At 34.8% G+C, this 24,994-nt stretch overlaps 2 protein-coding genes across 3 annotated transcripts in view; one reads left to right on the top strand and one right to left on the bottom strand.

The window, feature by feature from the left end:
* Positions 1 to 1,232: 1,232 nt before the first annotated feature.
* LOC138694930 (transmembrane and ubiquitin-like domain-containing protein 1) lies at positions 1,233 to 6,142 on the bottom strand. The gene is made up of 3 exons (XM_069819132.1): positions 5,970 to 6,142; positions 4,825 to 5,652; positions 1,233 to 2,617 (listed from the first exon to the last, which is right to left on the bottom strand). The coding sequence occupies exons 2-3, from the start codon at positions 5,634 to 5,636 to the stop codon at positions 2,188 to 2,190; spliced, it is 1,242 nt and encodes a 413-aa protein (XP_069675233.1). The 5' UTR covers positions 5,637 to 5,652; positions 5,970 to 6,142; the 3' UTR covers positions 1,233 to 2,187.
* Positions 6,143 to 6,206: 64 nt separating this feature from the next.
* Positions 6,207 to 24,994, top strand: part of ALiX (programmed cell death 6-interacting protein-like protein AliX) — a 31,458-nt gene continuing 12,670 nt past the window's right edge. For both annotated transcript variants that reach the window (XM_069819124.1, XM_069819123.1), the window contains exons 1-9: positions 6,207 to 6,516; positions 6,920 to 7,038; positions 7,465 to 7,592; positions 9,816 to 9,969; positions 11,057 to 11,181; positions 11,268 to 11,369; positions 15,941 to 16,163; positions 17,205 to 17,328; positions 23,419 to 23,596. In XM_069819124.1, coding sequence (XP_069675225.1) covers positions 6,311 to 6,516; positions 6,920 to 7,038; positions 7,465 to 7,592; positions 9,816 to 9,969; positions 11,057 to 11,181; positions 11,268 to 11,369; positions 15,941 to 16,163; positions 17,205 to 17,328; positions 23,419 to 23,596 — 1,359 coding nt within the window. In that variant the 5' untranslated portion in view covers positions 6,207 to 6,310. The remainder of the gene's footprint in view (positions 6,517 to 6,919; positions 7,039 to 7,464; positions 7,593 to 9,815; positions 9,970 to 11,056; positions 11,182 to 11,267; positions 11,370 to 15,940; positions 16,164 to 17,204; positions 17,329 to 23,418; positions 23,597 to 24,994) is intronic.

Below are 24,994 nucleotides of genomic sequence, written 5' to 3'. Positions count from 1 at the left end.
TGTCCATAATAATACCAAAAACATCAATCTTATAAATATTATGTAATAATTACTAACATTAATACACACACTAATCTTTACAATGTCATTCAAGGTTATCATTTTAATTGTTAATAGGTCATGTAATCACAGCTGACATTCTGATTGAGATGGACATGAATTTTGAATCTTAACTACATATGGATATGCATCCAAATGAAAATTTTACAGTTGATTTTGTATGTAAAGATTAGTGTGTGTATTAATGTTAGTAATTATTACATAATATTTATAAAATTGCGAGTTTTGCAGCTAATCTGAAATGAATTAAATAATCTTAACTTGAAGATTCAGGTGACATTAATAATTTTTTTAAGTGGTCTTGCAGTTTAGCTGCTAGATCCGTCATATCCAAATATATGCTGTGGCTTTTCTCAATTTATACATATAGCAGTTAAAAAATGTGAAGATCTATTTTGAAAAATATGACTGGTCTTTTAAATATACGAGTCTGAAAAGAGTAAAAATATATATGGAGGGATCTTAGTTCAAGAAGTAGATCATCTTTTTTATTCAGATTATAAAATTGTCATTAAAAATAAATTTTCCGATCAGGAAATAAGAACCTTTATTTTTTGCTCAGAAAGTAGTTTGAAAAATGATTTCAATTTATATGAGACTGTCCACAGCAACTAACGAGGGCACTTTTAGAGAAACTTCGGATTCATTTTAGCAAATCTTTTGCAGATCCCTTACGGAACAGACCTGCCTGCCCACCCAACCACCTGTTAAATTCACCAAGATTCCAAAAAAAAATCTCATTTCTGTAACTTCAATAATTTTAGTTGACAACTGCAGACCAGTTTTAAAAAACTACTATTTATCCTGGGTTCATCCTTCATATTAATTTGTTTAAAGCTACGCTTGAAAAATATAACAATTGACTCTTGGAGTGGAATGACACTAGTAGGGAATAAGTTTAATATTAGTTACGATCATAAACCACTTCAAGCCATGCCAAATTATTAATTTAAAATAATAATCTTGTTTTGATATACACAATAAAATATTAAACACTCAAGGTACTTCAAAACATATGCTTAATTTGAAATCAATTTCTTGTGATTACTACATACCCTTTTTTTCAAAGAACATTTAAAAAATATTATAATCGTCTGCACTCTTAAACCAATATCATCTTTATTAGAATGAGGGATGTGATACAGCCACTCGATCAAAATCAATAAAAGAAATTTTACAAAAATTACTTTATTTTTCTATTTTACAAATTTTACACACAGAAATAATATTTTAGTGTTCACTGGATGTTACAGAAAACGTACATAAACAGGAAGCTGATGTCGGAAACAATGATTGGATGAAAAGATTATATTAATACAAAACATGTCACCTCTGAGCCTATACAAACACTTCCAATTTCATTGTTGCTGGTACTCTACTGCGGAGAGATTTCGTAAATTATACACAATACGAATTTAAAAATAAACCATATATACACAACATTTTCATGTTCATATCTACTATCTCAATAAATCACATAAAACTGCAATTGTACTTCATTATACACGACAATCCCATGGACAAAATAAAAGGGCAAAGGACAGAGACTAAGTCTATTTAAACATCTTTCGAAGATGATTATGAGTGCTGGAAGGTAACATATACCATATGACTACTGTGTGCCATAATAATAATTTTTAACACAAAACTGTTCATACTCAAAGCAAAGTATTTTGGAGCCACTGCTGCAAACTGTAAATTTGGAAGTAATGTATATATGAAAAGGATGCTGTTGAAAGATAATAATTATGGTTCTGAAACCATTTTAATTTTGTTACTTAAAAAGAAACACACGAAAAAAAAGTGATATGGAAAGACATGTTAATCCAAAAAAATTTTTCATAGCAGTCAACTGGCATAAGAATGTATATTTGTGAACAGGCAACAGTATAGATTTGTCATTTTTTAAACAATGCAGAGGAATCACTCGTATCTGGAAATGATCTACTTGTATGAGTCAATTTATAACTTACTTTCCACATTAGAAACGTAAGTTAGAACATGCTGTTGATAAATGCAGAGACAATGAAAACTGCAGGGTATTAATCAATCAGAGAGTAGCTCTTGCAACCTGCTGGTAAGAGGATTAAGGGAGTTGACCATCTAAAGCTGTTTGTATCCAAGATTTTATTGCCTGATGCCATCTTGGTCTGGCAGATAGATTCCCACAAGAGATACAGTAAGGATTCCTGTGAGACCTACGAGGGCAACTGTAGTAGTGGCATTAAACAACTGGGCATATTGGTAGCGACAGTACCAAGCAAGACCCAGAAGGAGACTGAGGGAAGCAAAGAGAACATTGCCCAAATCCCAGTCCCGGTGAGGAGCAGCATCTGCAGCATTACTGGAACTCGAAGCTGAATCTCTTGCTGATTGGTTATCACTGGCACCGGCTTGATTTGATGAACCAGAGCGCTGCTGATGAACAAGACAGTGTACTACACAGTTGTCAAACAGCCCATAGCCTTGTAAGGTCTCACTATCACTTTGCAACACCTGCCCATTGAAGATGAGACGTACCAATTTGTCAGCAGCCAACTCTAGACCAAAATGACGTCTGCAAAAGAATTTCAACTGCTTTAGAACTGTTTTATAATATAGAGTAAATAAAAAAATATATTGATGTGAAATACTACAATAAAAGATCAGATTTATGAATGTAAATTTCTGGCATATAACATTCTGGAACCGAGATAAAAATGATGTACAGCAAACTCTTGCTTATCACCAGGTGAAACGGCATGAATAAACGAAAAACACGAATAATCCACAATAATGGTTTAGCATAAGAAAGACATATACATAATATATGTATAGTAAGCTAACTTACTATATTTAAAATTATTATTTTTACTTTTAACAGCAGAATAAACATATCAGGCTGCAGTTTAATCATTGAACTCACCTCACCACCTAACCACATTAGTTTAAATCTCAATACTGTACTGTAATGATCTATAATAATAGTCTATTCTCAATAAGAAAACCGACATCTTGGAACCAAGGGTCTCATTTGATAACAAATTCACTGTCACTTACCCAGAGCGGAGTGAATGGGAAAGTCAGTTAAGCCTGAGAATAATAAAGGTCCTGTCTGGTATACTGATGGTTCTAAAACCAAGTCAGGAACTGGTGGTGGATTATTTTGAAATGGCACCAAGCTTTCTTTCAGCTTGGGTCAATATGCTACAGTCTTTCAGGCTGTGATTTTTGCTATCTTAGCCAGTGTTAGGGAAAGTATTAGAAAAGGCTACAATCGTAGACAAATTCTTATACTTTCAGATAGCCAAGTAGCGCTTAGGCACTTGAAGCCCCCTTGGTTAAATGAAAACTGGTACTGGTGTGTTTCACTGCAGTGTGTTGCACTGGTGGGAATATAATATTACATCAATGTCGCCATCTTTGTTCCATCACAAGTTGGTTATGTGATTGTATCATATTCAATAATCCCCTATTTCTCAACAATACTCTGATTTTGTACCAACGGCCCTATTCATAGAATTTTTTTCAATTTTTATGGTGGACCACTACTCGGAAATTTTACATATGATTTTAACGAATTTACTTTAAAATTTCTGTCCGCCGAGTTAGCTTTGCGGTAGCGCATCTGCTTCCAGACTATCTGGCGGGGTCAGAAATTTTCATGTAAAATTTCTACCTCGGAACTAGGAGAGATGGCGGTGCAAAACTTCTAATCACTAAATTGTGCACCAATATGCCTGGGATAAATTCCAAATCTCTCCACAGTGCATATGTCACTATTGATAGTGATTTGTCCGTCGGATGGGGACATTAAGCCTTGCGGCACCCTTGGTTGTATTCGATAGGCGTAAGCTACGTGCCAGCACCGGGTTTTCCCTTTCCCCTTCCTCACCTTCGTCCTCACCCTTTCCCTATACTATACTTTCACGAACACTCACCTAGTACAAGACATAACTCTTCACAGATACACATCATGCATAACGTGGCTCACCGAAGTGGTGTGCAACTTGAAAAGGGGTCAATCCTGCCATCTATCCACAGTAGGCAGAACCCGAATCACGCAAAGTGAAGTGGTCTCTCTCTCAAATTTCCTGACAGAACATTGGTCTTAAAAACGGGAAACTTTAAGCGAATGCAATTCGCTTGTAGTGAACTAAACAGCTCAAATGTTTCCTGCAGAAAATTTCTTTAAGATTTAAATCAGAAGAATAACTTTTCTATAATAATAAAAAACATTTTAGTTGCATTGTTTCGACGTAGCATTTGACTATTTTCTTCACACGATTCTTTTTACTCGGATATAATAATGTTCTATTTGAAGTTTTGTTCCCTTTCAACGTAAGCTATATGTCATTTCGCATATACATAGCTACTTCAGTTTTACTGCAATTCTCATATTATTTTATATAATAATATAATAAAATGATAGAACTATAAATGAACTTATGCTATGCTACATAGAACTAGGCTATGACAACGCATAATGCTATGACTGATTCAATAATACTCATATTTCATGTTTACAAGGGCCTGACGTTCTTACTCACCTTCAGTAACAAGAAGTCCCAATGCCAGTGACAAGGTTAGGAAGGGTTTGCTGAAGTGATAAGTTAGTGACAAATAGCCCCGCTGTCAGGAATAACATCAGGTAGGGTTTCATGAGGAGACGGATTAATGACAAGTTGATATCAGGCCCATTCTCTCTCTGTTCCTTTAATGATATATGTATGTGTAGGCTGACGAAATTTAAAATATGAAACTAATTAAATATACAAAACTCACCTTTTAAAATCTCCAAGTTGCTCATGGAGCCTTCCTTCCACTAATTTCTGATCATCATTAAGGTACTTCAGTCGTATTCGAATATTTCCAGTTGTTGGTAAATTATCACTAGCGTCAGATGATATAACCGAAGGACCTTGTGTCTGGTTTGTGTTATCATTATCTGTATTATCACTGTCAGTTGAGCTAGATGTTGAAAGTATTGGTCCCTCAGTAGCAGGAGAATCCAGCAGAGTCACTTGTCTGCTCTGAAAAAAAGCCAGACGCCTGCTTCTAAGAAAATTAGATTCGGTGTTACTTGTGGCTGAACTGAAAGGTGGTCCAATAGCTTGGTTTCCTTCTTCAGAACTGTTTCCATCTCCTCTTACAGAATGTAAATTAGATTGGAAGTATTCAGAAGTGTTGCTTTCAACTACAGGATCATTACTCGCTTCAACATACTCTCTGTCTTGGTCATTATTTACATTTTGTGAACTGCTAGCTGCAGATGATGATGAAATATTTGTCGCTTCTTTGTCACATATTTGACAAGCAGCTCCATCTTCAATTTCTTGATTTTCATCAGCAGAATTCTGAGGCTCAAGTTGCCCGGTATCAATGCTATTATCAACGGAAGAGGTTGTTGTTGCTGGTGCTGAAGGTGGCTCTACAGGAACTCTGTGTCTCGTTCGCCGCTCAAGTATTAGAACAGTGCGGATTAAAGGTTGATCGGCAATACTCGTTGACCACCATGCAATAATTCCAACTAGAATAACTACAACCAGGACGAAAAACTGAGTTACTTCATCCCCTACACCCTCGATTAATGTCATGTTTTACACCTTCCACCTGAAATTAACATACATATTAGATGAAACTGTCACGTTATAAAATTGTTTGGCTAATGAAACAGAGTATCCTACGCCGACATTACGTCAAGTACAATTATATATGTAGGCAATTAACTTAATAAATTATGTAAAGTTTTGAAATAGAAAAATAAGGCCTGAAGTCTAGCACTATAACAGAATTTGATAAATGACAAACTATAATCATCCAAGCAGCCTTGGATGACCTAGTAACACTTAATTCAATAGAAGACATAATAATTTATAAATAAATATAAGAGAACATCCATGATATATTGATAGACCCATATATTATACCTGTTTATAATAATATAAATTGAGACACTCGATAATATCACTCTTCACTGCACAAATTTTCTGTTCCAGCTTGTTTGTCGTACATGCCTCGCAGCGATTTGCTATATATGTAGTCTCTCCCGCTAGACGACAGGTTAGCCAACGTTAATTCTCACTCCTCGCCAACCTTCCTTCCCTGATCCTTTCTGATTGTTCACAAAAGCGAGTTTAGGAAGGTATCATATGGTTTCAGAAAAGGATGTGACGTCATATCTGAGTAATGCCACTAATGACGGTCATCATCAACAAAAGGCGGTGAAATAGGCTGGGCTACTGGGCTCTGAATCGTAATAATTTCGGAAATGGCAGAAGTACTAGCTGTTCCGTTAAAAAAACCGTCGGACGTGGATGTTGTTAAACCTTTAAAAAATTTAATTTCATCTTCATATAGCACAGCCGATAAGCCTCAAGATTACAGTGAGGCAATAAATGAATTAAGTAAACTACGTACCAATGCTGTTTGGCGAGTATTCGAGAAGTATGAAAGTTCTTTGGAAATTGTTTACAGGTATGCGATTAATTTTTTTAAATTAATAACTCATGCAAATTGGCCTCACGGCCTTACAATGTAACTTATTTTTCTGACAGATGGCGCTTCCTATTGTAGCCTATAGTAAAGAAAAATTAACATTTTAGGTGTCAATCGAATCAATGTAGGCTAATCGTAATCAGTACTTGAAATATGAATGTGCATATTTATTTTTCCCTTGTTTTAAGAAGAGGCACTTGCGAATTTTTATTAGATATCCAAAGTGTTGTCATGTTGTGTAAGCTTTATTCTGTATTTCATTGTGCAAGTAAGTTCGTAAAAACTTTGTAATTTTTGTCATTCTAAACAAATTGGTTATATGCATATACAAATTTTTCAATTTCAGAGCATGTTATTTTTCTGACTATTATTTCATTTACAGTTATTATGATCAACTGTGTGCACTAGAAGGAAAGATTCCTTCCCATGAAGTTCAGATACCTTTCAAGTGGAAAGATGCTTTTGATAAGGGTTCAATTTTTGGTGGAAGAATCAGTTTGAGTAAGTAATATGTTGTGTACCATGCACAGTATCGCTGCTGTATGTTACTGTCATAGGCTAGCCAAGCGCTAAAGTCATGGGTTCATTCCTGTTGTCATCTGTGTTGAATGGAAATGTTTAAATATCCCATTGACATGATTGTTTGGTAATTTTAAAGATACGATGGAGAGGTATGATGTCATATGATTCCTCGGCCTCATATTACTTAAATAATCCCCTCAACTAATCCACTAACCTTGTCACATATCTCGGCTTAATGTCATTTAGCTATTCCCTCATTTAACCTATCTAACCCATAAAGAAACAAATCAGACATTGGCCCCCCCTCTCTTCCATGACATCATTTCAAAGATACGATGGAAAGGTATGATGTCATACAATTCCTCGGCCTCATGGCATATAATTTATTGTTTTTTTTCTTTGCAGCAATTTCGTCACTTGCCTATGAGAAAGTATGTGTACTTTTCAACATAGCAGCTCTGCAAAGTTCCGTTGCTGCTGCTCAGAGTATTGAGAGTGATGAGGGATTAAAACTAGCAGCAAAATTATTTCAGGTATTGAATATTAATTTTCATGTGAAATTATGTGAAAATTGGAAGTTTTCAGTACTTCCAACTATGATTGTACGGCAATACTATTTCAGTACCAAGAATTATTTTTCATGAACTTGTTTTTGCCTCACTTTTGATATAATTAATATAATTAGGAATCTTTAATTTAATATTTTAGGAATTTGAATTTTTAGCTTGTCAGATAGGCTAACAGGTAGAAGTCAGGTATATTGCAGAATAATTTTGCAGAAAATACTAGTATAGTTTTGGTGTAGCTGAGCTTTTGATATTAACATGTCGTCTCTGAAGATCTGTATTAGTTTTGCTGCTACAATTATGTTTACATTGTGAATGAGACATGAGCTCAATCCATCACTTTATTCACTTCCTGAATTAGTGATGGGGTGTGATTTTGTTGCTGTGATAGATTTCTCACTGGTTCCGACTATGACTAGTTCCAAAATCACACCTTCAAGAAATCGCCATATCTGACCGATACGTGATTCTTAGCCAAGGCAACTGATGTACTTATGTGACAGGTCCAGAGAACAGCAAGTCAGAAGATTAACTTGAATGACAACATATCTGGGATCTAATTAGCTATCGTTAGCAAGGGCAATTCTTTGATACTGTACAATAATGGCTCACTTTTGTAAACATTCTTGGAACATATCATGATAATGCAGGTTTTGTTTTCCGTATATTTGACTCGATAATCACTAAATATATCGTGGCTCGTGATGGAAACACTGAAAAGTTTTGATTAAATATAGTGCTAATTTATAGTTTATATTGCTAAAGGTGATTCATTTAGATGAATTTAACAATTTAACCCTCATTGCTGAGTTCTGTAAAATCTCAATGATCGAATGATATGGAATAGGTGAAAGAGAAGATTGAACATATCACTGGTCATCAGTTAGAAGTAATGGTTTGGGTCTCAAAACGAAGATTCGTGTTCGGAACATTATGGGCTGTACTATGCCTTTTGATTGCAATGTTTGGGTTCATTCTGGTTTTGTTATATTCTTTAAAGAACAGTTATATTCCTTAATTTTGTAAAATGACCACGAATTAAAGATTTGCTGAGACTTGCAGCAACAATAAATTTCCACATTATGACTGATGACATTACCCTTGGAATGTGGCATCATCTTTAATGAATGACTGTGTGAATGCCAGGGCGTTACAACATTCGTAGTCGCTAAGAATCATCCGAACACAAAAATCACAGTGACAAAATCGCTATTATCTGTCACAGCGATTTTTCCGGAGCTGTTACACTTCAGATCTGTGATGGAAAAATGCTGTCACACTCCACCTCTATCCTGAATGAGGCCGAAAGTTACGCAATGGCCATGCATTTTTTTGTTCTCATATCTAATAGATTGAACTTTTATATGATTGTTTGACTATAATTATATGTGTACAAAACCGCCTTTGCTTATCATAAAATAAATAAATTTTCATTAACGTTTTCGATACTTGTGTATCATCTTCAGATGTGAAATGTTAGATTAATATGATGAAAACCTTGCCTATTAGATGGAACTTAATGTGGTAGTTCAACGTCAAACATCAAGATCAACAGAAACTGCCCTATTTAACGAACTTTAAATCGGGAAATACAGCCAACATATGTTCAACGTGATTATAATTTTTCAAAGTGATTTTACAAAGTGTTCACATTTCAATGACTACGCTAATAGTGGTTACAATTCTTAAACAGTTTTAATTTTTTATATATTTTAGATCATATCACATGACTTGCAGAGATTTAAATCGGCAAATACAGCCAACACATGTTCAAAGTGATTTAAACTTTTAAAGTGTTTATACAAAGTGTTCACATTTCAATAACTACACTAATAGAGGTTACAATTCTTAAACAGTTTTATTTTATATTTTAGATCATATCATATGACTCGGAGTGATTTAACCTAACATAGCATGTATATCATAGATCAACCTAAGTTAAGTCCAAGCAATCACACTAATATGACCCGAAAATTACCACATTAAGTTCCATGTAATAGGCAAGGTTTTCATCATATTAATCCAACATTTCACATCTGAAGATGATACACAAGTATCGAAAACGTTAATGAAAATTTATTTATTTTATGATAAGCAAAGGCGGTTTTGTACACATATAATTATAGTCAAACATTAATAACTTATTGGCAAACTTCAACATGAAATTGATTTTTTATATGATTGGTATAGCAAGCAGCAGGAATCTTCAATCATCTAAAGGGAACAGTAATGTTGGCAATCCAGCAAGATCCAACTCCAGATTTGAATCCAGAAACCCTTGGTGCATTGTCTGCATTGATGCTGGCACAGGCTCAAGAAATCTTCGTACAGAAAGCAATCCATGGTATGTGATCTAAAGAGGCCTATTTTGTCCTTACAGGGAAATCGAATAAGTGATTCAAATAATTGCACACGCGCCACGCACACACACACTCTCTCACTCTCTTCTAGTAAATTACAATTTACACATGTGGGTTATTGGGATAACTTATAATTATAGATTAATTGTCAAATAACCTAATTTTTCATTCCAAATCATGCCGTGTACATACATTATGAATTAATGAAGGACAAATATCCGAAGTGTTTTCTGTCCCTATGAGATATATTTTAAATTTACAAACTAAGCTTCATGAAGAATTGACATTTTTTTATCTTGTTAGTTAAATTTGTTTTAAATACTATGTAAGCTCTATACATTGTCATAGACTACATACACTAACCTATGGTTGGAGTAATTTGAATTTATAATGACTTTAAAGCATGTTTTACTTGAATAATTCACATTATACCCAAATTTCCTCATACTTAGTATAAATTGGGTACAGTTAAACTTATGGTTATTATATATGCAAGAAAAGGACACAATACTTAAAATGTAATAGAATCATTCTAAAATGTCACAGTGTTTATGTATAAAAAACTGACTGGAAAATTTTATCATGGTAACAAGCTATGGGTCTCTAATTTTAAGAGAAGCTGTTTTTATACTGAAATTATCCTCCCCGCCCAATCTTCTTAGAAAATTTGACATTTTTAGCCCAAGAAATGCTGAACAATATAACACTTCGTGTAGAATGTGTTTAAATAAATGCATTTTATTTTTATTTTTAATGTAACAACAATTAATGGTAGTAGTGTTGGGACTACCTTGCAGACAGCATGACGGAAGCTGGTAACACATCTGCAGCCAGTGAAAGTGCCAGTTAAATTAATAGTAAGAAAATAAAACAGGCACACTATATTAATAAAATATTGACAGTTAATTTGAGCTTTTTGTGTAATGTTATATGTGATGTTCTTTGTTCATTACAAAATTCTTAAAAATAATTTAAAATTATCTTCTGGCGAAGTTATAAGTCTGGTCTTAATTATCCTACCATTTGATCATCAGTGTAATCAATGTTCCAAAATGTTGTTTATGATTGCAGACAGAATGAAGGATGCAGTCATAGCAAAACTGAGTTCTCAATGTGAAGAACTCTACGTAGAAGTGTTGAAACAATTCCAAAAGGAATTACTGAGACCTTTGTGGGATAAAGATTGGATACCGACAGTGAGTATATCAATTTAAAGTAACTTAAATGCTTGATGATAGTTTAGGTATTGTTGAATTTATATTGATTTCCCTCCTTATTTCAGGTAGCTGGGAAACAAGCAGCATACCACGGCCTTACTGAGTACTACCAGAGTCTTGTGTGTAAAGCAAACAAGAGTGTTGGCGAAGAAATAGCAAGATTAGAAGTAAGTTAACATATTATGGTGCCCGTTGTGTCAAACCAAAAAATTGAGTTTTGCTGGATAATATTTCTCTGATTTTTTAGAGATCCTAGATTTAGCATGGTTATGATCACATTAATGTTTCCAAAAGAAGGTTGATGTTTGGATGACTTACAGTGCCTCTATAATGCTTTTCACGAGACTCAGTTCTACATTTCTTCTTCTTCGTACCTATCATATTTTATCTGGGCACATGTAATATTTAACATTAAATCCAAACGTTTGAGATGGGCAGGGCATGTAGCACGTATGGGTGAATCCAGAAATGCATATAGAGTGTTAGTTGGGAAGCCGGAGGGAAAAAGATCTTTGGGGAGGCCGAGACGTAGATGGGAAGATAAAATTAAAATGAATTTGAGGGAAGTGGGATATGATGATAGAGACTGGATTAATCTTGCTCAGGATAGGGACCAATGGTGGGCTTATGTGAGGGCGGCAATGAATCTCCGGGTTCTTTAAACTCCAGTTAGTAAGTAAGTACAAATATTTAAGTGACCTCCATGACCTAAGTCACATGAAAAGGGGTGTAATTATGACTTACGGTCAATTTAGACTTTTCTGGAGTTGTGCTTGTTTTAGAAAAGTTAAATTATATTTCTTCAGGTGGAGACACTGTAAGGTAGAATTATCATCTCTGATGATACAGGTGAGAGGCTAGTAGAAAATTTTCATACTGTATTATATTAGAAGGTGCCATTGGAGGTTAGTTGGAAAGTCATTTGCACTTGAAAATAGAGTTACAAAGCTGTTAGGAATTTTTCTTATGACATAATATGGTGTAATGGTTGAGCAATTTGGACTTGTTTTGGAAAAAGTCCTAATGCTCAACCATTGAACAATTCAACGTTGCTCTGCCCCATCCCCTTCATCCGAATCACATATGGTTTAATTCTTATGTCACAAAGTTAGTATGACATAGAATCTTCTTCTTTACTTTTCTTCTGGGGGAAATTATACTTCAGTTTTTTCGTCCAAAAGTATTCTAACACCTTCCACCAGCTTGGGTCTGGAAGCAGATATGTTAACCAGTAGACCACTGTGAGATGAATCTGGGAAACAAATGTTATATTAGAACGTAAAAGAAGCTTTTTCTGTGTAATAAAAATATTTGATCCATTTTGATTATGTAATGTGAACTTTATAGCACTAATAAAAATGTTTTAAACACATTCATTACGCAACTAGTTAGGTAATGATACTCACTAAAGTATGCCAGCATTACCTTCATTGATACACTTTCTACATTTTTTCTCGGAACACCAATCTTAAAATTTTTTGTACCCCCCCCCCCCTTTCCACTTCATATCTTACATGGGATTTCGATTATACTAAACATTCAGTTGTAGAATTTACAGCATCCTCGTTTGAACTCATTTTAACAATCTTTGTTTATTTCTCCTAGTACTGCTATTCTTCTGTTATAAACAAAAACCTATTGTATAATTTCGAGGGAAAAATTGTTCCAGAGCCGGGTATCGAACCCGGGACCTTTGGTTTAACGTACCAACGCTCTACCACTGAGCTACCCAGGAACTCTAACCGACACCGATCCAATTTTTCCCTCTATATCCACAGACCTCAAACTGGGCTGACAACCGTCAAGCAACCAACTTCGAGTGCACACTAACTCCGTGTGACTCCGACGTGTGGATCGGTGTTAGAGTTCCCGGGTAGCTCAGTGGTAGAGCGTTGGTACGTTAAACCAAAGGTCCCGGGTTCGATACCCGGCTCCGGAACAATTTTTCCCTCGAAATTATTCAAATCAACTTTACAGGGAGTTATACCTGAAATCTTGATTTGCATAATACACGTCACTGTTCGTTAACAGAAAACCACAATTTAAGTCACACGGAGTTAGTGTGCACTCGAAGTTGGTTGCTTGACGGTTGTCAGCCCACTTTGAGGTCTGTGGATATAGAGGGAAAAATTGGATCGGTGTCGGTTAGAGTTCCCGAGTAGCTCAGTGGTAGAGTGTTGGTACGTTAAACCAAAGGTCCCGGGTTCGATACCCGGCTCCGGAACAATTTTTCCCTCGAAATTATTCAAATCAACTTTACAGGGAGTTATACCTGAAATCTTGATTTGCATAATACACGTCACTGTTCGTTAACAGAAAACCACAATTTAAGTCACACGGAGTTAGTGTGCACTCGAAGTTGGTTGCTTGACGGTTGTCAGCCCACTTTGAGGTCTGTGGATATAGAGGGAAAAATTGGATCGGTGTCGGTTAGAGTTCCCGGGTAGCTCAGTGATAACGCGTTGGTACGTTAAACCAAAGGTCCCGGGTTCGTTACCCGGCACCGGAACAATTTTTCCCTTGAAATTATTCAAATCAACTTTACAGGGAGTTATACCTGAAATCTTGATTTGTAAAAACCTATTGTGTTCAAAAATAATAAAACAAACATAAAAGAATCACCTCTTGCAGGAAGAAACTAACGATAATACAATCACCTCTCCACAAAAGACATGTTCAAAACTAATAAATTCCATACTTGTCAGTGTGTCTGACTGCGAAACCAGGTGGTCCGGGTTCGAATCCCGGTCAGGGAAAGTTATCTGGTTGAGGTTTTTTCCCTCAACCCAATACAAGCGAATGCTGGATAACTTTCGGTGCTGGACTCGAGACTTATTTCACCGCCATTATCACCATTTCATTCAGATGCTAAATAACTTGAGATGTTGATACAGCATCGTAAAATAACCCAATTAAAAAATAATACAATTGAATCGGTCGGAGCTAAAAGGAATTAAGTCAAAATATGAAGTTTTTGGTTATGCAACAATTTGAACAACTGATGTCATGCGCATCGAACGGTGGAAGAAGGAACTAAGACTTTTAAATATTCTTTTGTCTTCTATAACGTAAAAATATAATATTTGTGTTATTAGTGGAATATTTTTTGCTTCTCCTGAAAAGCTGCCAAAAGTGACTTAATTCCTTTTAGCTCCGACTGATTCAATTATTACTTTTATAAAAAAATTAAATTATTATCAAAGTGGATAAAACGTCGTATGATATATACAGTACTTATCTTATTGTAATTTCATATTACAATACTCGACTGGTTATCAAACTCGACCTGCAGCCTTGTTTGACAACTTTCCAATCTTGTATTGTAATATGAAATTATACTATAGTCATATCATAAATAACTATTACATTTGTAGTCGTGACAAATAATAACAAACGAATGTCATATTATTTATGCTGAATCCTCGGCCTCATCTCACCAAATACCATCTCCATATCACCAATTCCATCGATGCTAAATAATAACCCAGTAATTGATACATCATTGTTAAATAACCTAGTAAAAAACAAGAAAGGGCTTGTGGTGATTAGAGGATTGGAATATGTTGTTGTTGTTTTCTAATGCCAGGCGTTTGACAATAAAGTCATTTGACCTCTTGCTCTCCAATATTTTTCAAAGATATTATCATGGTTAGCCACTGAAGCACAGATTTTGAGGTGTTCCGAATTCATTTCTTGGTTTGAGTTGCACAATGGACAGTTAGGGGATTGATATATTCCAATTCTATGCAGGTGTTTGGCCAAACAATCATGGCCTGTTGCCAATCTAAATGCAGCTATAGACGATTTTCGTGGTAAATCGGGAATTAACTGTGGATTTTGATGCAGAGAGTTCCATTTTTTCCCTTGGGATTGTGTTATCAAATTTTGTTTGTTGAAGTCTAAGTATGTAGATTTAATAAATCTTTTTACAAAGTAATACATAGATTTAGTAACAGGTCTGTAAGTAGCAGTGCTGCCCTTCTTTGCTAAAGCATCCGCATTCTCGTTTCCCAGGATTCCACAATGGGATGGTATCCATTGGAATACAATTCTTTTATTGAGTGATATCAATTGAGAGAGCATTTTAGTTATTTCTGCTGTTTGAGATGAAGGTGTGTGTTTAGAGACGATTGATAGAATAGCTACTTTGGAGTCTGACAATATAACTGCATTCTTAAATTTATTGATGTGGCATAGAAGATTCCTGAGACTTTCACTTATTGCAATGATTTCACCATCAAAACTTGTTGTTCCATATCCAAGAGATCTATAAAGTGAGAAGAGACAGCACGTAACACCTGCACCGGCACCTTGTTCTCTGGAGATCAAGGCTCCTTCAGTGTATAAATGAAGCCAGTTTTGTGGAGGGTACCTAATATTAATTGTCTCTAAAGACAATTGTTTCAGTATTGGAATATGTAAACTTGTTATGATATCACAGTTGATTATTAGTTTTATAACTAAACCTCCCTATATGCAGTATTTCTATTCGAAAACATTCCATGATGTTTCAAGTCATACTGCTACACTTCTCAAGTAGTTTTACTGAGCATATGTTACAAGTCAATTTGTATTTTATGGCCTGTTTTTTATTCTTCTTTGGACACGAAGTTCTTTCTTAAAATTGTTCAGACATTAGTCATATTTTAGTTCATAACTTCATTAAGTGCATAGAATCAATAACATAAGTTCATAAATGAAATGAAAACACATCAAAATAGCTTAACTTTTCTTATAGCATGCCTCAGAATTGTTCAAAGCTGCACAACAAAGATCAGGAAAACCGTCATACTTTCAAGACTATGCAAATAAAGTGCAGAGAAATCTGACTGAAGCGAAGAAAGACAATGACTTCATTTATCATGAAAGAATTCCAGATGTGAAGAATTTAACTCCTGTTGGCAAAGCAATGCTAGCCAAGTCTTTGCCAGTTCCAGAAAGACTGAGTCAGAATTTCAAAGGTAAGAAATTATGTCTTAAAGATTAGTTAATGAAAAGATGAAAAAATTTAGATACATTTCTAAAAATCTGTTAGCCTTTTTAATGTTGTTCAGACGTGAAATAATAAACTTAAATTAAACTAATTTAGTACATTATGCAACGAGCCTATAATGGTAGTAATTAAGACGCGAGTATGTTTATGAAACGAGTGCGAGTTTTATAATTTTCATACGAGCGTCTTAATTACCATTATAGGCAGGTTTTATACGACTTTTTATGCTCGACCATATTTCTAACTTGAAATTATTCATAAGTATTCATGTTATTCTTATCTGACTGGGGAGAGGAACTGACCTTGTGCAATATCTCGTAAATTGTGAAATGTGCGCTAACGCGAAAGTATTGATTTTTTCCGAGAAACAAATGTCATTGACCTTGATATAATCAAGAGAGTAAAATAAACGTTAATCTTGATATACCCTTGAAATTGATTTAGACATTGAAAAACGAGATGACAAATTGAATTTATTTGAATATTATTTACAATTAACGCTAATTATTATAGTAACAGAACATAACCTTCTGTGACAGTATTGGATTTGCAGCCTCCGTGACGTTTCGCTAGTTGTCTTTCGATTGCATATCTGAGAATAATCGATACTTGCACTTTCATATTGCTACAATGGTGTTTTCTGATTGGTAGAACACCTGAACTTTAATGAATAGGTGTACTTTAATGAGGTCCATTAAAGGGCTGCTACCAGGTGTATAATTACTACATTTTGGCATGGTCGAGCATAAACATTTTTCTCTTTTCCTTCCACTGACAAACTGAAAATCCATCTATATTACCTTAAAAATAAAATCTGTAAACTTAGATATGTAAAAGAGCCAGCAGATTCTGAATATCTAATTTATAACTTAGAATTTGTTTACAAATAGCAGTCATTGCATCATACAGAATTCTTGCATGTTTCTTGGTGGAAAGTTAAAAAGTTGTAGAAGAAAGAAAGGTTAATTCTTAAATATATTGCTCTTATATGTGTTCCCTGTATTTACAGACTTATTTGATGAATTGGTGCCAGTGACTGTACATCAAGCCATGGCAGCTTATGATGTCAGGAAGAATGAAATAGTAAATTCAGAAATCACGAAACTTAGAGAGAGCACACAGTTTCTTAATAGGTATGTCATCAGGCAGTTGTAATGTTCATTCTTGCAAAAAATATTTAATTTTTAAAGGTATACAATTACGAGTCACAATAGAACCTCGATTTTTCATCCCTTGGTTATCTGTTTTGTGATTTATTTGTTTTGTTTTTTTTCTTCTTAATAAGCAAACCAAATATAAAAACCAAGCTCTCTATGTAAAAACCTATTGTCAATAAACACTGCAGTACAAACATAGTATGCCGCTAAAATACTGAACGTGATTCGCTCTGTCATCACAGTACATAAATTAGAAGGTGCATGGTGTATACTCTGGTTAATGATGCAACATGATATGTTAAGAACCGAGACAAAATAGCGTACTACCAATATTCAAAATCATGTAGTTCACGAAACAGTATACTACTAGGTTCAAAAAGTTCCCGGAATTTTACTACCATTTTTCGTATTAATATATAACAAGGGATATTATACATTTGTTTTGTTGGTAACATTCATGATGTCATTTCCTTAAAGTTTGTTGATAATGGCAATTATTGGTTTTGAGTTGTAGGCAATTGTTTATCATAGTGTTTTGTTTGTTCGTCGCATTTTGTAATTATGTCCACAGAGCAAAGTACAAACATCAAGTTCTGTGTTTTGCTGGGGACATGATCAGTATGGCTGATGAAGATGGTGATTTCTTAAACAAAATGAAACTGGTGCTACTTGTACGACCCAGTCCCTAAACGACAGTCATCTGAGTGGAAATCGAAAACATCTCCTCGGAAGCAAAAATTTCCTAGGGACACTTCCAAAGGCAAAGTTATTTTAAATGTTATGTTTTATTTAACGACGCTCGCAACTGCAGAGGTTATATCAGCATCGCAGGATGTGCCGGAATTTTGTCCCGCAGGAGTTCTTTTACATGCCAGTAAATCTACTGACATGAGCCTGTCGCATTTAAGCACACTTAAAGCAAAGTTATGTTGGAAGTTTTCTTCGACTCTCAGGGTCTCATGCACCATGAGTTCATTCCAGAAGGTCGTACTGTAACGAAAGAATTGTACGTAAAAACCCTCCGTCGCCTTTGGGACGCAGTGAGAAGGAAACGTCCAGAAAAGTGGTTCCTTATGCATGACAATGCACCTGCTCATCGCGCAATTATTGTAAAGAATTTTCTTGCCAGGCACAACATAACTGCTTTGGATCACCCACCATACTCTCCTGATCTCTCACCACCTGATTACTTTCTGTTTCCCCGTCTGAAAAGTCATCTGAAAGGACGGAGATTCAATGCTGAAGAGGTTATCGCAAACGCGACGAGAGCACTAAGACGGGTTTCACAAAATGGCTTCCAGGCCTGCTTCCAGGAACTCTACACGCGTTGGCAAAAGTGTGTTGTTGCGGAAGGCAACTATTTTGAAGGGAATGCTGTAGAATAGTGTTTAAGGTACGTTGTTTCTATGATGCTAGCAAATTCCGGGAACTTTTTGAACCTAGTATGTAGATTACAATTAATGCTTTTTCGTATAACAGAAAGTTATTTCAGACGTACAAGTTAATTTATGAAAGTAATGAAAGGTATTCTCTATTTCGAACTAAACAGACTCTGATTCATTACAGAACAGCCAGTCTTAGTTGGCAAGAGTGCGAATTATACTACAATTTGCTTTATTCTTCACCTCATGGATGAAAGCTCTGCTCTTTTACAATTTGTTCAATACTGACTCAGTGTTTGTTTTGTAGTACTGAGAAAGTGAACAACGAGAAGAGAAGCATTTATGGGTTTATATTGGATTACTATGAAACCAAATACAAGTTAACCGAGATACTGATGTTTGGATTTATGGTGGAGACCACCATACCATACCATGCTATTTTGCTATTCTGTGAAAATTGAAAAAGTCTCGGACTACCAATTAAAAAAATTAAATTAAAACCATTGTTATCACTGTAATTAAAAACATTTATATAATAATTTTAGAGGTAACCCTTAAATGTTATTTTGATCTCCAATTTCATGTTAATTTGTTTTTTTTTTTTATAAGTATTTATTATATAATAAATTTGGTGCTTTAATTAGTGGACACGAATTTATAGACATTAGAACTTCTATAAAAATAATTATTAACCAGGGGCGGCCGGTACTTATGTGCTCATGTGCTACAGCACATAATAAAAATAAGAGAGAAAAATATGCTTTGTTTTAAAAACCTCAAAAATATCTGTTTAATTTAAATAGTTACCGCATGTTTCCATTCTGTATTGTTAAAGAATTTGAATCGTTTGCCTTGACGCGTTTCAACATTCACCCTCCATTGTAGTGCGCGATGTGCTAAGCACAGGAAAGATGTCGACATGGAGAAATGTGCGTGCTTCAGTTACCCTTCTCACTTCCCCGCAAGCACCGAAAACCTCATCAAACTGCTGTCCCTTCTGTGCTCACCAAAGAGTAGCCAGAACAGAATAGCCAACTTATGTATTTAGTACCTAAAACTTCATTCATCAAAAATGTATTTAAATATGAAACATTTATTTTTTCTATTAGAAATGTGGTTTTTAGCCATCGTTTTCAATTCTTCTAGTTCATAAAATTAGACATATATCCAGGTCGATGGCATGTTAGTAGAGCGACAGGCTCATGTTAGTAGATTTACGGGCATGTAAAAGAACTCATGTGGGACAAAATTCCGGCACACCTGCGACGCTGATATAACCTCGGCAGTTGCGAGCATCGTTAAATAAAACATAAGCTTAATATTTTTTAATACTAAGGTGATAGACATGTTCGCCAAAAGGAAGGAGAATGAACTTTAATTTTAGTTATTAGGATGAGTGCTATTATTATTATTATTATTATTATTATTATTATTATTATTATTATTACTACTACTACTACTACTACTACTATTCTTGTTGTTGTTGTTGTTGTAGTAGCACATACGTTTAAAAAATCACGACCTGCCACTGTTATTAACATTTAATATTAGAGGAGATTCTATAATATTTACGTAGATTCTGTAAAAGTAGTTCTCAATATAATAATCTTCAATTTCTTTTCTTAAATTTCTTAATATCCAGTAGATTAACTAGGACTGCTTTTGTGTACTATGCCTTGGAATCGGCTGATTTGTTGCTGCATTTTCTAGAGCAGGAAGAAGATACTATTTACCCGAATATTTTTCACTTGAGAAAACAAAAAATTAACATCATTACAAATCTAAATGCTGCCAAAGTACAAAGGAAAGTGACAGACTTTTTTTAAAATTACTCATCAGTTCTTAATATAAAAAAATACTTTTGCAAAGTAACATTAAACTATAGTAATCTAAGTAAAATGGTTTATTCTTCATTTTCAGTGAACTGTCAGCCTCTTCCTCTCCATTATAATGGATAATTGAGGTTCTACTGTACATGCAATTTTGTAATTCACAGGTGCTCGTGTGAAGGGGGTTAAGTATGAATGGGATATAATGGGATAAGTACAGCCTACACAATTACTTCTTTCTTGTGTTAAAGGGGTTATGTCATTTTTCCATCGATGATGCAGTTGCAGTGCTCCATATATTGTGTAAAAGGTGTTTTGTTCAGTACCAAAGGAGAGAAGTTTACATATCTTACAATTTGACTTAACCCTCTTTACACAAGCACCTGCGAATTGCAATATGAGTCAATTTAGATATAAGTTATTACTGTATTAGGATATCATCTATGGATTCTCTGAGCAATGTAAGTTCATTTTTAGTAATTATTATTGTATATATTTAATGTACCGAAGTACATATGATATTTCCATGCAGATATTCTGCGTCATCATACGATGAAAGAGTAATGGAACGGAGTAAAATTCTCTCCGGCACTGGGATTTGAACCTGGGTTTTCAGCTCTATGTGCTGATGCTTTATCCACTAAGCCACACCGGATACCCATCCCGGTGTCGGACAGAATCGTCTCAGTTTAAGTTCCAACTCTTGGGTTCCCTCTAGTGGCCGCCCTCTGCACTACGTTATAGATAGTCTATGAACGTAGGACTGAAGTCCACACATGTGCTGAGGTGCACTCGTTATGAGTGACTAGTTGGCCGGGATCCGACGGAATAAGCGCCGTCTTAAATCATGAAGTGATTTATGCATATCATATATATTTAATGTACCGAAGTACATATATTTCCATGCAGATATTCTGTCAGATCCCGGCCAACTAGTCACTCATAACGAGTGCACCTCAGCACATGTATGGACTTCAGTCTTATGTTCATAGAATATCTATGACGTAGTGCAGAGGGCGGTCACTAGAGGGAACCCAAGAGTTGGAACTTAAACTGAGACGATTCTATCCGACACCAGATGGGTATCCGGTATGGCTTAGTGGATAAAGCATCAGCATGTAGAGCTGAAAACCCAGGTTCAAGTCCCGGTGCCGGAGAGAATTTTTCTCCATTCCATTACTCTTTCATCGAATTATTATTGTGATTAGTGATTAACAAACTTATTGGATCCGAAATTTGTAAGTTAAAATCCAGTTGAGGGTGAAGGGCTTTTAAGGAGCAATAAAACTCTAAGAATGGCTTTCCTAGAAAAAGAAATAAAGGTAGGAGCCCTGTGTTCTGAGATGTATGGCCCATGAAAAAATCCTAACTAGGAAAGTATTTAAGGAATCGAGAAAGAAACAATTCTTATAAATTACTTACTTCTGTGGCAGTTCAAACCTCAATAGATTGTGGTCTCATTCACAAGCTACCTCCATTCTCTTCTGTCATGTGCCTCATCTACAGTTCCTTCTATGCAATCTAGATACTAGCGAACTTGATCTTCCCAGCTTAATTTGAGTATGTCCAGTGATGTACATCCAGTGGGGTTTTCCTGCCACACAGTTTTTAATAAGGAAGATTTATAAAAGTAAAGATAGTAGGGAAATGGAATGCAGTATATCTCCAAAAGCTACAGTATTAATGAAACCAAAAAGAAAAAAATACCTAGTACATTTTTAGATTTATAATGCTTTCTACCTAGACCTTCCTGAATGGTGCAAAAATTTCCATTTCTAAGGTGGGGACATCAGTAATGCTTTCAGTGATAGGATGATGATTAGCAGAGTTGAATATTGATGTCAGCAACAAATGGGCTGTAAATTTGGCCATGAGTTCTCTCATTCAGGAACAATTCTCATACAATCTGTAAATCTGCAACAAATAATTGTATTTCTTTTTCAAAGAAACTTTTGCTGTTCCTTATAGCCCCAGAATCCATTTTTATCAGCGGAATTTGAATTTATAAACCTCGGGTTAACAACAAAATATAACTATTCAGTCATATAGAATGACATATAAAGATTTAAAAATTAATATCAGAATTGTGCAAGAGGTACAATCCCCGTGGCTAACGAGAAAGACAGGCTATGGCATGACATCACATTCTTAGTCATAACATGGCCAACATTGAACAGTTTATATATAAAAGTGAGAGTGGGATTGATTATTTATTGTGGTGTTGGTAGAGGAGACTGATGCAGTTGTCTGAACACGAAGACTGGTAGACAATTCGTGATGACGAAAGGGTGTATGTTATATCATGTATATTTAATCTCAAGTACATAATTGATATTAATCGCTGTTATTAAATTTTAATTTATTATTAAAAAATATATATATATAAATGTACAGTTAACATGAGTTTAATATAGAAATTCCTTTGTTTTTAGAAGTATTTATATTAGGCAATTGTCAAGATGGCCATGACTAGACCATGATAACCATGTGACTCTCATTTGTGCTGAAGTCTGTCTTTCTTGTTAGCCATGTACAATCCCACTTGCAATTCAGTGCTTCCTAAAGGTGCAAAGAGTTGATTGAACAGTTGATTTAGCTGCCTTGAAGGGGTCACTCTCCATCTTAAGGACGCATCTGTACCAAAGTGCAACTTAATTAACACATCAATGTATTTAAATTTTTAGGATGTTTTTCTTCTAAATCTTTTGTTATCTCTAGTGTTTGATATCTAATTGCAATCACATTTAAATTCAATTATCATATTTTATATAATAATTGATCAGTATACTTTGTCTTATGGCAGACCATGGAATGCATGGCAAGTTTGTAATATAAACTGTCTTTATTTCTTTCAGTGTCTTGGCTTCGCTTAATCTTCCAGCAGCCTTAGAAGATACGTCAGGAAACTCATTACCACAGTCACTGATAGATAAGGCTACAGCTGTGCAAAGTAATGGTGGGATTACAGAACTACAGAGAATGATTACAGAACTTCCGGATCTTCTGCAGAGAAATAAGGATATCCTTGATGAGGTCATCATACATGCATATACAGACGTGGACAAATTATTAGCAAAATTGGAGATTTTTATTATATATTTTTACAAAATATGATTCTTCAATTTAGACTACAGTTGACATCTTTGCGTATTTCCAAATTATTAGAAAAATTGAAGATTTGTATTGTATATTTTCACAAAATTTGACTCTTCAATTTAGACTACAATTGATATTTTTGCATATTTACAAATTATTAGCAAAAGTGAAGATTTTTTTGTATATTTTTTTACAAAATTCGACTCTTCAATTTGGACTACAGGTGACATTTTGGATATGTCCAAATTATTAGCAAAACTGAATATTTATATTATATATATTTTTACAGCGTTTGACTCTTCACTTTAAACTGCAGTTGACATTTTTGCATATTTACAAATTATTAGCAAAATTGAAGATTTTATTATATATATTTTACAAAATTTGACTCTTCAGTTTAGAATAGCTTACATTTTTGCATATTTATATCTACTGTAATTATAGAAATATGCAAAATTTTCAACTGTAGTCTAAATTGAAAAGTCAAATTTTGTAAATGGAATTATCATAAAAATCGTCAATTTTGTTAATGATTTGTCCACGTCTGTATCTGTAAAAGTTTGAGAAATTTCTACAGCTACTTGAGCAAGAGTGCACATATATTGCATAATATATTCCTCTTTTTGAGTAAATACAGAGAGTTGTACAAAGTGACGTCATTTGATTCCAATGTTTGGCTATGGTAGTACAATTTTTGCCGTTACAGATACAGTTCCCTTCCATTTCGTGAATCTGTAGATCCAACCCCGGCTCACTTTCACAGCTAATGCTCTGCTTCTTTGATAGTTCTCAAATGTAGAATCTCGTGCAAGACACTGAAGCCATAACTCTTATCACATAGCAAAGAAGCTCGTCTTCCAATTCAGGGAACTTTTTGCTTTTCGGCTCCCTAAATTCTTTTCGTGATTTATGTTTTCTAGCGCATGTTTCTGTTTACATCACCAGTAGCAAATACTACATTCTTTCACATTAAATTCATAATCAACAGCTCGATCGCTGTGTTCTTTTGTATATCGTATAGTCCACACCTGCAGAGTAACGGTTAGCGCGTCTGGCCGCAAAACCAGGTGGCCTGGATTCGATTCCCGGTCGGGGCAAGTTACCTGGTTGAGGTTTTTTCCAGGGTTTTCCCTCAACCCAACATGAGCAAATGCTGGGTAACTTTCGGTGCAGGACCCCGGACTCATTTCACCAGCATTATCACCTTCATATCATTCAGACGCTAAATAACCTAGATGTTGATAAAGCATCGTAAAATAACCTACTAAAATAAAAATAAAGTAAATATATCGTATAACTGAAGTTTAAAGCCAGCTGTACAACTTGCATGTTTCT

This window comes from Periplaneta americana, chromosome 2, assembly GCF_040183065.1.
Source record: "Periplaneta americana isolate PAMFEO1 chromosome 2, P.americana_PAMFEO1_priV1, whole genome shotgun sequence".
NCBI lineage: Eukaryota > Metazoa > Arthropoda > Insecta > Blattodea > Blattidae > Periplaneta > Periplaneta americana.
This window is presented reverse-complemented; position numbering and strand designations above follow the sequence as displayed.

Bases quoted from the DNA above. Each gene is read 5' to 3' on its own strand.
- LOC138694930 (XM_069819132.1), bottom strand. From the start codon at position 5,636: ATGACATTAATCGAGGGTGTAGGGGATGAAGTAACTCAGTTTTTCGTC. The intron at 2,618-4,824 runs GTGAGTTTTGTA...ATTCTTTTGCAG, and splicing joins CAACTTGGAGATTTTAAAAG to ACGTCATTTTGGTCTAGAGT.